Raw genomic sequence first — 17,104 nt, 5'->3', positions numbered from 1 at the left:
TGTGTGTGTGTGTGTGTGTGTGTGTGTGTGTGTGTGTGTGTGTGTGTGTGTTCTCGCCCAGGAGCCTCACCAGCTCTCACCCCTTCTGCAGGGAGTGTCAGGGAATCATGCAGCCGTCAGGGCACAGGCTCCGGGACATCGAGCACCATCCTCTCCTGACCGACAATGACAATTACGACTCTGCCTCCTCCTCGTCCTCTGAGGCCGACATGGCAGACAGGGTGTGGTTCATCCGTGATGGCTGTGGCATGGTCTGTGCTGTCATGACGTGGCTTCTCGTCGTCTATGCAGACTTCGTGGTGACCTTCGTCATGCTGCTGCCTTCCAAAGACTTCTGGTACTCTGTGGTGAACGGAGTCATCTTCAACTGCTTGGCGGTGCTCGCGCTGTCATCCCACCTAAGAACCATGCTCACTGACCCGGTGAGTCCACAGCATCTCTGCCTCGAGCACGGCCTAACGCGGTCAAGGAGCAGCACACAGCACTGGCAGAGATGAGCACGAATGTGAAGAGTGGGCCGGGCTCCCCTGGAGCAGATTCCCGCTGGGTTGTGAGGAGAGGCAGACCTGAACTTCCGCTCCTCGGTCCCTGGTGTGGTGAAGGCTCAGTTCAGAGCTTCCAGGTCTGGGATGGCTGCTTCTCAGAAACTTGAGACACCCTTTTTGTGGCCACCCAGATCCAGGGAAGGTGGCCAGGGCTCCCTCTGGCGAGGGCAATCTGAAGGCCACATGAGAGCAGTCGCCCCAGGGCACCACGGCACTGCAGGCCGATGAGGCCATGTGTTGTGCTTCTGAGAAGTTCTCAGCTTCCTTACAGCATTAACTGTGGCCCTGGCTCAGGGACTCCTGGTCTCTGCATACAGAGTGGCTGTGCTTGTGTCTGTCAGTCTCCTCCCAGGAAGATAACGAGAGAAATGCTGGCTTTGCAGCTCCTTGTAAGCCAGCGGTTCTAAACCTGTGGGTCAAAGCCCCTTTGGAGGGCCACAAACCCTGCGTATCAGATATTTACATTATGATGCATAACCAACAAAATTACAGTTATGAAGTAGCAACAAAGTAATTGTGGTTGGGGGTCACCACAACATGAGGAACTATTAAATGGTCGAAGCTTCAGGAAGGTTGAGAACCACTGCCCTAAGCTTGCGTTGTCTTCCGAGGTGGAGGCAAGGCTGTCTGGGCTCAGAGGCTGCCTAAGCCTTTGCTTTCTCTCATGTCGGACTCACAGTGGCCTTGGCCAGCCTGTGGGTGAGAACAGAATTGTGTCATAGCACGCACCCTGTGGTGCACAGTGTGCTTGTGAGGCCTCTGACCATACGAACTCCCTTCCTCAAACTTACACTCGGGGCTTCAGAAGCCTTTGTCGTCCTGAAACAAGATCTCACTGTGTAGCCCAGGCTGGCCTCAAACTCAGCCATCCTTTTGCACCTGCTTCCCCAGTGTTGCGATTATGGGCATGTTTTATAGATGGGGGGCGGGGGTTTAAGGGAGGGAAGCCCTGTGAAGCATTGGCTGACCTCCTGCCTCTGCTTCATGAGTGCTAAAATTATGGTTTGAGCCTTGTTTTATTGTTCTGCCTCCCTTTCGCCCAAACTCAACTCAATCTGTGTGCGTAGGGGGCTGTCCCCAAAGGCAACGCCACGAAGGAGTACATGGAGAGTTTGCAGCTGAAGCCAGGCGAGGTGATCTACAAGTGCCCCAAGTGTTGCTGCATCAAGCCGGAGCGCGCCCACCACTGCAGGTATGGCCTCCATGCTCAGCAGAGTAGCCCAGGCAGCACCTGCAGTCCTGTGGGAGTCTGCCAACAGTGCAGGCTTCTGTTGCAGGAGACAAGCTGAGCACCAGTCAGAGGAAGCAATAGGGTCTCAGCGTGTTTTCCCAGCCTGTCTGCTACGGGCCAGCACGTGAATTTTGTAGCTGGAGAAACAGGGCCCTGTGTGCTTGCTGCCTTATCATGCCTGGCAGGATCTGCAGACTAAACGAGGCTGCTGTAGACCCACTTTCTGACACTAGTTAATAAGAAAAAGGTGAAACAGCCCAGCTCACAACACGTGCCTTTTGAATGTCAGCCTTTCCTGGGCTCCATCAACTGGCCTTGCTATAGTGTGTCCTTTGCCCTTCTGTGCTAGGACTTGATTTTAGACAGGGGAGCTGGTATCAGGTGTGGGTGAGCCTGCGACACTGCTCCAGTCTGGCAATCTGTTGAGCCTCCCTGGATTTGTACTGAGTCCCTGTGTGTACGCAAAGATGGAGTGTGACCTCCCCTTGAAGTGTCCCCCTGATGGGATGGGATTTCCAGGAGCAGCAAATGAGGATGAGCAGGGCCGTTCAGCGGTCCCCAGGGAGGAAAAGCCAGCATAACGGGGCTTTGTCACCCGTGGCTGTGGAGAAAGTACGGAAAGGTGTACATCTTCCCAGCCAGACCACAGGTGGCAGAGATAGAGTAGTGGCCTTGGGCTGGGGTGGCAGTGGGGAGGGTGGGCACATCCCAGCTGTGCAAGTGCAGGAGTCACTGAGCTGGGCCTCTGGAGTGGCCCGAGCTGCTATGGCAGGGAACTTACTCTTCAGATCCATTAGAGACGAGCTGGGGATGTTTTGGAAGCTGTTGGAATGGCAAGTGCATTTGGGAGACATGCAAAAAAATACATCTGACAGAGTGGCGTCATTACGGAGTCCAGCAGAGCCAAGTATGGCTGCCACAGTGCTCGCTGGATGCAGTCAGTGATGTAGACGGTTTCAGAAACGAAGCTGGCAGCAGAGTCAGGCTTGTGAAACAGTGTAGGAAAAGGCACAATACATGCCTGTAATCCTAGCACTTAGGAGGCTGAGGCAGGAGGATCATTATGAGTTTGATGTCAGCCTGTGCTACATGGAGGCTTGGAGAGGTCGGCAGAGTGCTGTGCGAAGGATGTGCCCAGCCTCTCCCACCTTGGATTTCATCTGGTGTCACTATGGTTTCCCCTGGAGCACAAGGTCCTGAAGTGTCCTTTCCTTTGCAGTATTTGCAAACGATGCATCCGAAAGATGGACCACCACTGCCCGTGGGTGAACAACTGCGTGGGAGAGAAGAACCAGAGATTCTTCGTGCTCTTCACCGTGAGCACCAATGTTCTGTGGAGGCTGCATCGAGCCTGGTGGAACTGGGGGAGGGGGGTTAGGCACCTGGCTCCCCACCTTCCCAGGGCTGATGGCTGTGTTGGCACATGCAGGGCACAGGGCAGGGGTGACTGTCTATCCCTCCCCAGTCATCATTGTCATCACAGGGCCCCCATCCTAGAGCTCATTTCCCCTCTGCTTATTTTGCCACGTAACTTTTGGTCTTGATCCACTGAGGTCTTGGATCAGCTGCCACTGCCCATAAGTCACTCTTCCATGCCACCTTTCCCCATTGGGGGTGGGATGACAGATTGTTGAAATCAGCTAACCCGTCTCCCTCCTTCTAGATGTACATAGCTCTGTCTTCAGTCCATGCTCTGATTCTCTGTGGGCTTCAGTTCATCTCCTGTGTCCGAGGGCAGTGGACAGGTAACTAAGATTCCATGTGTCATTCCTGAAAGCACTGCAGAGGGGGGGACAGGGGTGGGGAGCTGGGCTCCTGGAAGGGAGCATAGCCTTACTCTTAATAATCTAAGGGGTTTTTGTTGTTTACTTCTTTTTACTTTTGTTTTTTAATCAGGGCCTAACTTCGTAGCTCAGGTTGGCCTTGAACTCAGGAACGATTCTCCTACCTCAGCTTCCCAAGTGTTGGGGTAACAGGTATAAGCCATTGTGCCAGGAAGAAGTTAACATTTCTTAGGATCAGAATGTGGTAGTTCCACTCTTGCCATCCGGCCCACTTGTTGAAGCCTCCTCTTTGGACTTCCTCAGTCAGTGCATGCCTAACTTCTAAAAATTCATTTTAGCTACTTACAGACTTTTGACACTGCAGGGGACAGGATTACCACTGTTCCCATCAGCCTTGCGTTGGCTTTCTGGCTAGCTGATCACTGTTCACAGCTGTCCTGGCGTGGCGTGGCGTGGCGTGATGGGGCGTCCAGGCAGGTGTAGCCCAGACAAGCGTTGCTCAGCAGGTGCAGAAAGGCAAGTGGGGCTGAGCTGCTGTGGCAGTGCCTCTAGCGTTCAAAGCCCCTGCAGCCACACAGTGTAGGCAGGGACATAGGAACACCCTTTCAGAGTGGCCTCATGCCTCAGGGAAACCGCACAGCTGCTCAGGTAGCTGCGGCAGGAGGATCACAAGTTCAAGGCCAGCTAGGCAACTTAGTAAGACCCTGTCAAAGCAAAATGAGGGGCTTTCAGGGGTAGAGTGCTTGCCCAGCATTTGTACAGCCCTGAGTATGGTCCCCAGTGCAATAAGAAACTTCAGGGAAGGTCTCCCCAGAGAGCTGCCGGGAAGGGTGGTGAGGCTATGCTGGGCAGGGCAGTGTCCCGGGCAGCCTCTTGGAGAGCCTGAATGGGCTGGTGCTGCAGTGCACATTCCTTCCAGGAAGCTGGCTGCGGGTGCCGGGGTGTGCGCGTGCAGCGCTGCCTGTGGTGGAGGGTGCTTGTGGTACACTGACCGCCTCGCTCTTGTCCTCAGAGTGCAGCGACTTCTCACCTCCCATAACTGTAATCCTGTTGGTCTTCCTGTGCCTTGAGGGCCTTCTGTTCTTCACGTTCACCGCAGTCATGTTCGGTACCCAGATTCACTCAATATGCAATGACGAAACAGTGAGTCCCTGCCAGGGTCTGGGGGTGGGGAGGGGCGGCACTGTCAGCAGGAATGGCACACATGCACTGATGTGGGGTCTCGGGCAGCCTTGGTCCCCAGAGGCCTGTGTTTGCTGCTCCCTCCTTTGGCACGGTGTGGTTTCTGGGCCCAGGATCTATTTAGGTCAGTAAAACCAGGCTGGCTCCTAGCTGGAACACTCAGCGTACCCTGGCAGGCCTGGGGTAGGTGCTGCCTAAATATAGGCTGAGTAAAGCATCGGTCCCATTCGAAGGGCTCCTGTGCCTGTCAAGAGCCACAGCCAGGCTGCCTTGGAGGCTGGTCCACGTAGATGGCTGCAGCTTGGCTGTGCCTGTGAGACAGGGAGGAAGGAGTACACCTGGTGCCCAGCTCCATCCATGAGGCTTTGGAGGCCTGGTGGCGGCACTGTAGACGCGTGCTGCCGAGGAGAGCAGCAGGCTGGCCGAGTGTCTCTCCTCACTGCCTCTGTGGCTTCTCCTTCTGCCCCCAGGAGATCGAGAGGCTGAAGAGTGAGAAGCCCACGTGGGAGCGAAGGCTGCGGTGGGAAGGGATGAAGTCTGTCTTCGGGGGGCCCCCCTCCCTCCTCTGGATGAACCCCTTTGTTGGCTTCCGATTCAGGCGACTGCAGATGAGGGCCAGGAAAGGAGGCCCCGAGTTCTCTGTGTGAGCCTGCAGGGCAGGAATGTCTGCAGACATCTCAATGCTCACTGGCCTGCAAGCACAGCAGCCCTGTGGGCAGATGGAGCTGGCCAGCTGATGGGGACCTAGGGCCACAGGCACTTGTGATTTCTCGTGTGTACTGCCAGGAGAAGCATGCGGCCCCGGGAGGCCATCCTCTCACCATCCTGACGCTTGGGATGTCACGTGGGCCGTGAGCACCCCACAGGTGGAGCTGCTTCTCATCATGAAGAAAGCCAGCACAGCAGCTGCTGGAGTCCTGCTGGCCCATCCCCAGCACACTCCTTACCGGAAGGGGTTTCCACAGCGACCCTGTGGCTTGGAGGGCTCCAGCACCTAGCACTGAACGGCGAAGGCGGCTTCCAGAACACTCCCTGCTATCCCAGAATGGGCATCCTATGACCCTTCCAGCAAGTCCGTGTGTGCTCATCCGTGTGTATCTGTGTGTGTCTGTGTCTGTGTGAGTGCGCCCGCATACGTGCGCATGTGTCAGGATCAGCAGTGTTGTTCAGGCACGTGTGTGGTAGACAAGCTGTCTTTCAGACTCCAGTGTTTCAGGGAAGTGGGACGCACTGCTGGCCCTTGCTGGCCTTCTATGAATGTATCATACAGTGTCCAGATCCAAAGAACAGGCATGCCTGCGCATGGGCCCAGCCTCCTGCTTTTATTTCACTGAAAACTTAGTGTTGGAGGGTGTGGAGCTGAGGTTTTGTTGTTCCAGCCGAACTAGCAGCATGCATCAGTCCCTCAACAAGGAAGGTGGTGGCCCAGTGCTGCCTGGGAGGGGCTGTGGGGAGCGCAGCATGAGAAGCCAGCCGCCTTGGGCCCCTTTGGGCAGGTGCTGCAGGGGGAGACAGCCCGGTGCCTAAGCTGTCAGAGCTGTGACATGGTGACTATTTCTCTACCCATGGCACTGCAGTCAGAGTGGAGCCTTGGCGCAGGCTTAGAATTAGTCCACACACAGCTCCCTCCGGGGACTTGCCTTAAACTCGTAGGTTGTTCCTTTGCTGCTGGGTGAGAGCGGGCCTGACAGAGGCTGGGGACTTCCTGTGAGTCTTCTCCCACGCAGACACCAGTGTTTCCCTGCTGGGACCAGCTGCCTTTCTGTCCCTGTGACACCATGACTGTTCTTTTGGTGTCAGTTGCTTGTGCCCTGCCCTAATCTGGGCTCCTGTGCTACTGAGGTGAACCCCAGGGACCTGTGAGCCTGGCCCTCATGCAGTGAGCAAACTGTGGGGCCCGAGTCACTGCAGAGGGACAGTGTGGCCTCAGATTGTCTCTGCATTCGTTTGCACATGTGTCTGGGCATGCAGGCTCTGGTGGTGTCGCCCTCCAGTGCGGAGTCTGTGGCGGCAAATCCAAGCTGAGTATACTTGACTTCTCAATTCCTCAGTGTGATTTTATATGAAATAAAGTAACCCGTCCACAGTCTCACCCTCCTGCAGCCCTCTTCTTCCTGGGTGGCCTGCCGTGCTTTCTGCCAGGACCTGCTGCTGTGTGCCTGGCATCTGGGCACAGTTCCAAGTCGTACCGGTGCAGCTGCTGCCTGGCTCGGATTTCACCCTAAGACCCCTTAGCTTTCTCCTAATTAACCTTGGGGGATGTTTTTTTTTTTTCTAATGCACTTTAAACACTAAAGCTGAGCACAGAAGCTGGTATCCATGACCTCAGCCCTTAGGAGGCCAGGACATGGGGCCTATTGCTGTGCTTCAGAGGCCAGTCTGCCCCAAACAGGTGAACACATGTTTTTGAAAACCTTTAATTTCCACAGTGGGGAGGCAGAGGCAGGTGGCTATCTCCAAGTTTGAAGCTAGGTTGATATACCCAGTGAGTTCCAGAACAGACAGAGTTACATAGAGAAACACTGTCTCAAAGAACCAAACCAAACCAACTCCCTGCAGAGCCCACCTATGGATTCCAGTCAGCTGCCAGGATACTCCCCTGATCCACTTTAGGGCCTTCCTAAATTGAGCCAACTGGCCTTGACCTCAGCATCTTGCCTTGCCCTCCCAAGGGCAGGGATAGCAGGTATGTATTGTGCCCAGCACCTTACAACTTAGTTTTCACAAATTTTCTAGGGCTGGAGAGAAAGCTCCGTGTTTAAGGGTACTTACTGCTCCTTCGGAGGACCCAAGTTTGGATGCCAGCATTCACATAAGGTGGCTCATGACCATCTTAAATCTGGCCCCAGGAGACTGGACACCCTTTTCTGGCCTTCACAGATACCTACATACACATTTGAAAAAAGAAAAAATTCTTCATGAGGAGGGATCCAAGATGGCCCCTTCATCTGCCCAGCCGTGAGTGTGCTATACAGATGGCACCTGTGAAGCCCATGGTGGCCTTGACAGAGATACAGGATGTATGGCTACCAGTGTAGCTCCAGGCCCGAGGCTTTCAGGCTGTGACCCTGTGTCCCTCTTGCAACATTAGGAGGCTTTCACCACGCAGCAGCAACAAGGACTGCGGAGGGAGCGTGGATACGGCGTGGGTAGGATGTGGCTCAAGCTGCCGTTCTGTTACCTTGACTCCAGTCAGCTGCCACTGTGGAGGGGAGCACCAGCAGCCGTCCAGCCTGGCTATTGTAGTAGAGGCGTAAGCCCCACAGACACTCCAGGACCCAGTGGCTCCTTGGCCCTTGACTGCCTAAGAACAAAGACACAGACCCAAAAGGGAAGGCGCGGAGAGGCCGTTTCCCTGCAGCTGCTTAGGCAGAAGGATGGGCAACCTAGGCTGTGTGGGAGCGGCAAAGGCCAGTCTCCCGCCCGCTCGGGTGGCCTGCTACAAAGTCCAGGAGGCTACAGCGGTGGTTCCGGGCACACCCCCACAGGTGAGGTGGTGGTGTCCCTTCGCTTCCTGTTGGCTTGGGGCTCACTGCCTGTAGTTGGCAGTGGTGCACGCTTTTAGTCCCAGCACTTGGGAGGCAGAGGCGGGCTGATCTCTGAGTTTGAGGCCAGCCTGGTCCACAGAGTGAGTTCCGGACAGCCAAGGCTACACAGAGAAACCCTGTCTCAGAAATAGGTAAATAAAAATAAGAAATGCAAGTAAACAAAGTGTCTTAAAAGGGAGTGGGGGGCAGAGATTACTGTGGAAGTGTTATCCTCACACACCCTTGTGCGTCTGGTTTTAGATAACTTTATCCCCCGTAGCGAGGTTTAGCCTTGCGGTGCTGGTCACCTGGGCTCCTTCTGCCCATTTGGTTCTGGGGAATGTGTGAGTGTCCATGTTCCTCTCTGGTTTGTGAGTCAAGTTTGGAGCTGCCTGGACCCACCACTGCCCACCCCCCAACCCGCTTCTCTTTCGTCATCTTCCCGGAAAAAAAGAAACCCCTCATCTCTGTCTTCCAATTCTTCTCATGCGTATTGTTTGCTTTTAGGCAGGGTATCACTGTGTAGCCTTAGCTCGCCTTGAACATGCTGTGTAGATTAGGCTGGACCCCAGCTCACAGAGAGCCGCCTGCCTCTGCCTTCCAGTACTGAAATTAAGGCACGTGCCACCATCTGTCCCCGGCACCCCTTGAGATGTCTTTCTTGGGCTTGTGACAGTTTTCAGGCGCAGGAGCTTGTGGTGCTCTGTGCCATAGGGCATCTGGGGTCTGCCATGGAGATGGAGGTGGCACCTGAAGGCTTTGGCTTCGTCCTTGTCCTCTGTTCCCTCCTCCAGTCCTGTGCTCTCTGGCTGTGCAGCCTCTTCCTCAAGTCTTGGAGTAGGACACTAAGGGGCAGGTTGGACTGTGAGGTGAAGGAGACCCCTGATTTCCAGTTCCTCTCCTGTGTCAGGGAGCAGAACTGACGTGCTTACAGAGCCCTCCCAACCACTGCACTCAGAGACTGGGGACTCCCCACTCCCTGAGAGGTGGTGCAGCCAAGAGGCCCCTTCACAGGCAGGGAAACAGGCTCAACATTTTCCCAACGTGCCCTGCTAGGTTGAGGACATCGTTCTACACACTGCTCAGGACACGTCCAGGTCCTCAGGACAATGCTGCCCACTGAACACGTGGCTCAGTTGGTAAAGCATTTGCTTTACAAACATGAAGACCCAAGTTTGGTCCCTTGCAAGAAAGAACCCATGTTTAAGAAAAAAAAAAAAAAAAAAAAAAGCTGGGCGTGGCGGCACCCAGCTGAAATCAATCAGAGCACTGGTAGAGTTGTGTACCCCTGAGGCCTGCTGGCCAGCCAGCCTCATCTACTCACGTGAGCCTTTGGACAGTGAGAGACCCTGCTTCAAAACCAAGGTGAAGCCATGAGAGCTGGCTCGGTAGATAAAGGCACCTGCCACCAAGCCTGGGGACGTGATCTTCATCCCTGGGACCTATGTGGTGGAAGAGAACAGACTCCAGTAATTGTTCTCTGACCTCCACACCCATGCCATGACGTGTATCTGCCTCCCTCTCACATAAGTAAATGTGTAATAATTTAAAGGAAAACCCCGAAAGTTGATGTCACTGGGGAACATACCCAGGCGTAAGGGATGGGCACATCCTATCTCCTGGAACAGACTGGAAGAGAAGAAAGTTCTGCAATGCTAGGTGGTGGCCACGAGGGGGCGCCAGAAGCCTGCAAATGCCTGGGTGCTGCTCAGGTCCCTTAAATAAGGTTTTCTCTCTCTCTTTTAAATGTGTCTGTGTTGTCCTGTGGGTGGGGGGACTCTGCAGGAGGAGGGCTCCTGCAGAGACCGGAAGAGAGTGTGGGATCCTGTAGAAATGGAGTTACCTGACTGACATGGGTGCTGAGATCCAAACTTGGGTCCTTTGGAGAGCAGCAAGTGCTCTTAACTGCTGAGCCAAACGAGCCATCTCTCCAGCCCCATTAACCCAGGCCTGGAGAAAGTCCCAGTTGAAGGTACCCTGCTGGTTGAGGTTGCAGTTCTTGCCTGGTCCGGATGATAGCCACTGTGAGCAGCACTGACTCCCCTCAGCGGGTCCCAGGCTCTCTGCCTGACTTCATCTGGAGAGTGTCTTCAGAGAAAGGCTCCTCTAACCCACCCTGTGCCTATATGTTAATTAGATTTTTTTATGGTAGGAGCTTGCAGTATGATGCAAACCAAGCATCCTCCAAGTGCCTAGTTCCAAGCACTTTTAAGTACACCTGTTCTTGGAGCTCCCCACCCACTCCCCAGGGGGTAGATAGCTTTTGTTCTCTGGAATTAGAGTTGAACTGGCCTCAGCTGTTCCTGGGGTGTGGAATCCCATGCTCTCCTGCTCCTTCTGATTTCAGGAGCTGCTGGGAGGCAGTCCCCAAAAGCAGGAGGAGAACCAACAAGTCCCCTTAGCTCAGCAGCTTAAAGAGCACTAGCTGCTTTCAAAGGACCTGGTTCAATTCCCAGCATCCATCTGGTTGTTCATTGCTGTATATAGCTGCCATTCCAGGGAGTCTGATGGCCTCTTTTGGCTTCCTTAGACATTGAGTACACACATGGCGCACAAACATACAGGCAGGCTAAGCACCCCTACACAGAAAATAAAAAGAAATAAATCTTTAAAGGGGGGGGGGCTGGAGAGACGGCTCAGTGGTTAACAAACTTTGATTCCCAGCCCTAAATGGTGGCTCACAAATCATCCGTAATTCTAGTTCCAGGGAGTATAATGCCCTCTGCTGGCTTCCTCTGCAGAGCCTCACCCATATATGCATGCATGAAAAACATCCATACTTGTAAAATAAAATAACTTCTAAGATCTTTCTTTTTTTAATGGGGTAGGGGCTGGAGAGGTGGCTCGGTGATTATACGGCTTGGCGACCAGGGAAGTGAAGCCCCCAGCGTCTCTGGGCTGGGACAGTTTTCCAGCTCTCATCCAGTGTTCTGTGGTCCCAACTAGCCCAGACTGCACACTGCAGCCCCTGCCTAGGGGCTCCTCATCTGGCCCTCAAAGCCCTTCCTGACTCACACTTCGAGGGTCCAGCTGATGTGTCCACTCCTGCCATCCACTTAACTTGTATGTGTAACTGCTTCTTTTAGCGTCTTGGCAGGCTGTGATTCATACACACACACACACACACACACACACACACGTATAATTTTCATGTGCATTGGTGCTTTGCCTGCATGTCTGTCTGTCTGTCTGTGTGAGTGTCAGAGCTCCTGGAAATGGAGCTACGTTGTGAGCTGCCATGTGGGGACCTGGAAATTGGGTCCTCTGGAGGAGCAGCCAGTGCTCTTAATCACCGAGCCACCTCTCCCGCCATCTGAGGCTGGGGGACAAATGCTTACGGGGTGACCTTGGAGGCAGCCCAGCCAGGCTTCCTGAGCTGCACTGCAACTCCTGGCAGGACCTTGGTCCTTGCCCTAGGGACAAAACACCCCCTCTTCCCAGCTTGTCTTTCCAGAAAGCCCTCCGAGTTCCCTCCTCTCCTGCAGACAGGAAGGATCTGCTGAGGGGTGGGGCTGTGGGGGTTTCCCTTCTGTCTCTCCTCTCTGAACAGCACACCTACCTGCGAGTCTCCAGCACCAAGCTTTCAGCCACCCACACCTCACTGAATGAGCTCATTGTTTCCTTCTAGGATGCATTTTCCCTGAGACCCTGAGACCCCGGGTCAGCCACACAGGCACTGCCAGACATGAGAAAGGCCACCCTGACCTCCTGAGCTGGGATCTGTGCTGCGGGGACAACATTTGGTTAGGTATGATGGCCCTCCGAGCTCCTGGGTGCAAGGCAGCAGGCTTTCTGAGCTCACTGAAGTCAGAAATGGGCAAACCTGGCTACCTACCTGCTGCTCCCTGGCCACGTGTGTGACTCAGGGGGAGCCCCCTGGCTTCTTGGTGCTCCTGCCTTGGCAGCTATTGGGGGTCAGAAACAAGGAAGTCACACAGCTGAGGGGACACCCTGGCACACAGCAGACTCTCAGCGATGGCTGAGGGGTGTTCGCCACTCCTACCTGAGCTGGCAAGCATGGGTTTCCACCCCACCGGCCCAGCTCAGCTTTTGGAAGGCAGCTTTCCTGGGTAACACGGTGTCCTCCCTCAAGGCGGTTCTGTCAGGGGTTTTGTGGGTTCTTTAAAAGTAAATAAAAATTTAACCAACTAAACAAAACCGAGTCCATTTACAACACACACCAGCAGGGCTAACGTTTGCAGTCTTGCAGAGAGCATCTCGCCCTGGCAGAGGCCCCGTGAACTTAAAACCACAGCCCTGTCCTGCCCGGTCCTCTGGAGCAGAGGTACTTTTCCATCTCTACCTTCCTCCCGTCCTCACACAGCTGAGGGGTGAGGCAGCCACCACATGATCCCAGTCACCTCTGCCTGAGGCTGCACAAGGGTGCCCGAGACCCTGATCTCCCAAAGTGTTGATACCTCCCCTTGGTCCCTAAGATCTGCAAAGAAGAGCCTTCAAGTCATGCCTAGACCCGTAGTCCCCCTATCCTGGTGTCCCTGGACAGGGCCTCCCAGGACAGGACCTCTGCATGTATTTTTGTTTGTTGAGTTTTTGTTTTGCTTTTTGGATTTTTGGGACACGGTTTCTCTGAGTATACATGGCTGTCCTGAAATTCACTTTGCAGCCCAGGCTGGCCTCAAAAAAAGAAGTCCACATGGTGCAAGAGCGGCTATTTTAAAGTGACACCTAAGGGGCGGGGGCTGGAAAGATGGCTCAAAAGCTCAGAGCAGTGCTCTTCCAGAGACTGGAGTTCAATTCCCAGCACCCACCTGGAGGCCTTCTTCAGCTCCAGGGAATCCAGGCCCTCTTCTGGTCTCTGCAGGCACCAGACATGCACAGAATCACATAGACACACATGCTGGGAAAATTCCCATGTACATAAAAATAAATCTTAAACAAAAATAAAATAAAATGAAATGACAGCCGGGCAATGGTGGGGCATGCCTTTAATGCCAGCACTCAGGAGGCAGAGGCAGACGGATCTGTGAGTTGGGGCCCAGCCTGGTCTACAGACTGAGTTCCTGAACAGCCAGGGCTACACAGAGAAACCCTGGCCTACCACCCAGTTCCAAACTGTTGTCATTGCCTGGAGAAGACACTCAGTTACACAGTCACTGCCCATGGAGTGCCTGGCATGGGCTCTGACGCTGCGGGCTTGGTCTTCAATGCAGCCTTCAGACGGGGACTCTGGGGAAGGACCCTACCAGTGGGCTCACCCCCTGAGGCCCATAACCGGATCACATTAAGTGGGTCATAGCTGGAAGAAGTGAGTCACTGGGAGGCGTGCCCCAAAGGCACACCTTGTCTCCAGCCATTCCACAGGTGTCCTGAGATGCCATGACGGGGGACGCTCAAGCCCCTCACACAGTCCCCACTGCTCTCGGGGATCAACCGTCAGAAACAGGGGTCCAAATAAGATGTGCGAGCGTGTGCGTGTTCGTGTGTGTTTAAGACAGTGTCTCACAAGGTAGCTCTAGATGCCCTGGAACTCACTGCATAGACTGTGTGAACTGCCCTGGAACTCACTGCGTAGACCAAACTGGCCTCAAACTCAGAGATCTACCTACTGCCTCTCACACGCTAGAATTAAGGGTGTGCTGACTGTAACTCCTGGCCAAATAAACCTTTCTTCCTCAGGCATTTTGTCACAGGGACAGAAAGCTGACATCAACCCAGAGCCATCCTCATTCCAAAGCTCAGGGGATGTTTGGGACAAGAGACTAGGACAGAGGCGCCTTGACTGAACACCCCAGGTCGGCACTCGCTCCCCATCCCTGAATGGCCATGTACCCGCTTACCTTGGAGCAGTGGGGCTCACTGGCTCAGGGGTCCCACTTCCTCAGGGACACTGGCTGCATCAGCTCATCTCCCAGAGACTTGGTGATCTCAAAGATGAGGGGGACGTCGTGGGGCCTGCGCCAGGGAATTGACAGTTGAGTTTGCTGCCGTAGGTGTAGGGAGAGCTCGTCGCCATTTGACCACCACAGCTCAGGGCCCCCGCACCTCACCCCAGCGCTGACTTCCAGGTTAGGGTAGGGCCCATTTCTACAGGGTCCTAATCTCTGCCCTTGCCTGTCCCAGATCACGCAGGCATCCATACTCTTGAGCCCTTGAGCCTTGCTTGCCTTCACCATCAAGCCAGCTGCACTCTTATGACTTCTTTAGGCCCATGCCCTCTGCCCACAGCTGGGAAAGGCTCTCCCACGTGAAGGTCTTTGCTGTTTTGTGAGACCCACCTGGCAGCCCAGGCTGCTCCTCCCTCACCACACATGTGAAGCCCCTTTGCCAGTCAGTCATGAAAACCCAGGTTTGGGGAGTTAGGGTAGGTACATCCGGGGTCTGCAGCTCTCTGCAAACCACGGGGAAATAGAATTGAATCCTGCTGGCCTCTTGTGTTCCTTCTAGAAGCAGAGATCCCAACAAAACCAGTGTGTTCCCAGTAATTTCCATCTCCCTGCTGTTTCTGATTCTGTTCAAAGAAGCCTTGTGCAGCCAAGGAAACAGGCAGAACTGCCAAACCCCTGCTTCCCGGGACACAGACCTAGGAAATTTCCACAGCCCCCCCCCTTCACCTGCCCAAAAGTCAAACTCCAGGCAGCCCACCAACACGGCTCTTGTAGGATGTGTCCTCTTCTGGTTTGTTTTTCTGTCAAACACAGAGGCACTTGGTTGGTTGGGTGTCCTGGTGGGTAGGCAGGGTAACTTGACCCTGGCCTAGGACCACAGAGGTCAGCTTGGGAAAGAACCCACCCTTGCCACCCTGTCCTGGCTACAGCCCCCCAAACAGCCATTCTTGAGAGCGTGGGCATGACGACAGCCCATTTCTCCCACTATCCAGTACCAGCGTGTCTGTCTGACTTCAGTTCCCCCGGAAAATGGCCATTTCCACCTGGGTTGAGAGCTGGCTCCTTCCTTGTGCTTTGAGGGATGTGATTCATTTTGTATAACTGGAAGGTGTGCAGGGACAGGTCACAGGGTCTCAAACATTCGCCACAGGAGGAAACAGGGTAGGAGGGGAAAAGAGCAGCTTCTGGCCACGAAGGAGCTGGGTCTTGGATCTACACCCAAACATGCTCGCCTTACTTTCCAAAAGGTCTCACTGGCTCCAGTAACAGGCCTGTGCTACAGCAGAGCGGCAGATAGAGATCTTTCGCTTGAAGCCGGGCTTTGAGGACATGCCGAGGCATGACTAATGCCTCTCCCGAGCAGCGAGCAGCGATAAGCATTTGTGACCTCAGACAGAGCCAGGCCTCCCTGTAAGAAGGAGGGCCAGCGGGGCCGGGGATGGCTGAGCGGCAGGCTGGCTGAGTGCCCTCCTGTAAGGAGGAGAGCTGGGCCATGTGTTCATCTGTCTGTCAGACATAAACCATACACGTGTGTCTAAAGTCTGAGGTTCATAACCCCTCCAGAAAGGCTTGGGAAGGCAATCACATTCCACCCATCCCTTGCTTAACTTCAGAGGGCAGACCCAAGGAAAAACTACGGAGCAGCCAGACCTTCTGTCTGGGAATGCTAAGGGCAGCTGGGGAGTACCAGACTGCCCAGCGAATAGGTCGGCACTGCTCTCTCAGACACCTCCTGTAGGTAACACAGGCATTGCCTTTGTGGGGAGGCTGCCATCATGAGCTGTCTTCACCTGGCCTCCCCGGGACAGCATCTCTCAGGACCTCCCAGTGAAGTCCAGTGTCCCTCCAGGCCACCCTCCTATGGTCCAATACTGCCAGCTGTTAAAGTAAATTAAAAATGATGTTGGGCTATATAATGTTTATTATTAGCCCCACGATTAACCCTGAAACACTGGCTTTCAGCAGCAACTGGACTCTTGAGTACAGAGTCCCTTCGCCCACAGGACACCAGGTTTCCTTTAGGTGTGACTTTAAACATCAGCCCAAAGGGGGTCTCTCAAAACACCTCCAGTGAAGTCACATTGCCCGATGTCATGTCCTCTGCTGACCTGGCTCAACCTGGAGAGGAACACAGGACAGAGAGATCTTTATCATCTCAGCCACAGGGGGTGTTTGGGGTTGTTCTCGGGAGACACCCCACTTTCTGCCTGAGGCAGGAATGATGAGGTTCGGAGCCCAGGAGCCTAGGCTGAGGAAGGCTGCTGGGGTAGCCTGGTCTAGAGACAGCTAGAGCTGGTGTAACAGTAGAGGGGGTTGAGCCTACAGAGATGAAGGGGACAGAACCTGCCAGCCACTACACTAGTTTGTGTTCCTACTATGCTTGACTCAGTGGCTCAGACTGGTGGAAACCACTGTTAAACATGTATTAAGAAGATAGTTTTGATTTATTGTTTTGATGTTTTGTTATTTTGACACAAAGTCTAATATAGGCCTTATGTAGCTGAGGCTGGCCATGAACTCCTGATCCTCCTGCCTCCACCTCTCAAGTGCTGGCCTGCAGGTATGTTTTCTCCTGTGCAAGATGATCCTGACTTGCATTAAATATGATTTCTATTAGTCTGAGAATTAATAACCTTGTTACATCAGCTGACCATTTAATATAATAAATTAACAAATACAAATGGATGAGTGAAGGGTTTAGAGAAGGCCCCTTATGCATACTGTATTTTCCTGAAGTTGTAGGAAAAAGAAACCTAGCCAAGGCAATGGAGGGAGGGCAATGGATGTGCACTCCCTCAGCTAGGTGCCTTGATGGCCCTGGGGTAGCATTTAACAAGGCCAGGGAAGTCAGGAGATGGATAGTAAAGTGAGAGGCTAGGAAAAACTGTGCTGGGTATAAATAATAGAACAGAGTGAAGGCTTTGCTAGATATAAATCTAGAGCAGAGTGAAAGCTGTGCTGGGTATAAATACAGAACAGAGTGAAAGCT

General features: G+C 53.9%; 1 protein-coding gene across 5 annotated transcripts in view; it reads left to right on the top strand.

Moving 5' to 3' along the window:
* Zdhhc7 (zinc finger DHHC-type palmitoyltransferase 7) overlaps positions 1-6,836 on the top strand; it is an 18,065-nt gene extending 11,229 nt beyond the window's left edge. For all 5 annotated transcript variants that reach the window (XM_055621246.1, XM_055621248.1, XM_055621250.1 and 2 more), the window contains 6 exons: positions 92-422; positions 1,613-1,737; positions 2,996-3,092; positions 3,440-3,521; positions 4,573-4,703; positions 5,213-6,836. In XM_055621246.1, coding sequence (XP_055477221.1) covers positions 108-422; positions 1,613-1,737; positions 2,996-3,092; positions 3,440-3,521; positions 4,573-4,703; positions 5,213-5,389 — 927 coding nt within the window. In that variant the 5' untranslated portion in view covers positions 92-107 and the 3' untranslated portion in view covers positions 5,390-6,836. The remainder of the gene's footprint in view (positions 1-91; positions 423-1,612; positions 1,738-2,995; positions 3,093-3,439; positions 3,522-4,572; positions 4,704-5,212) is intronic.
* Positions 6,837-17,104: the final 10,268 nt, after the last annotated feature.

This window comes from Psammomys obesus, unplaced genomic scaffold (assembly GCF_907164565.1).
Source record: "Psammomys obesus unplaced genomic scaffold, mPsaObe1.curated_primary_1811, whole genome shotgun sequence".
NCBI lineage: Eukaryota > Metazoa > Chordata > Mammalia > Rodentia > Muridae > Psammomys > Psammomys obesus.
This window is presented reverse-complemented; position numbering and strand designations above follow the sequence as displayed.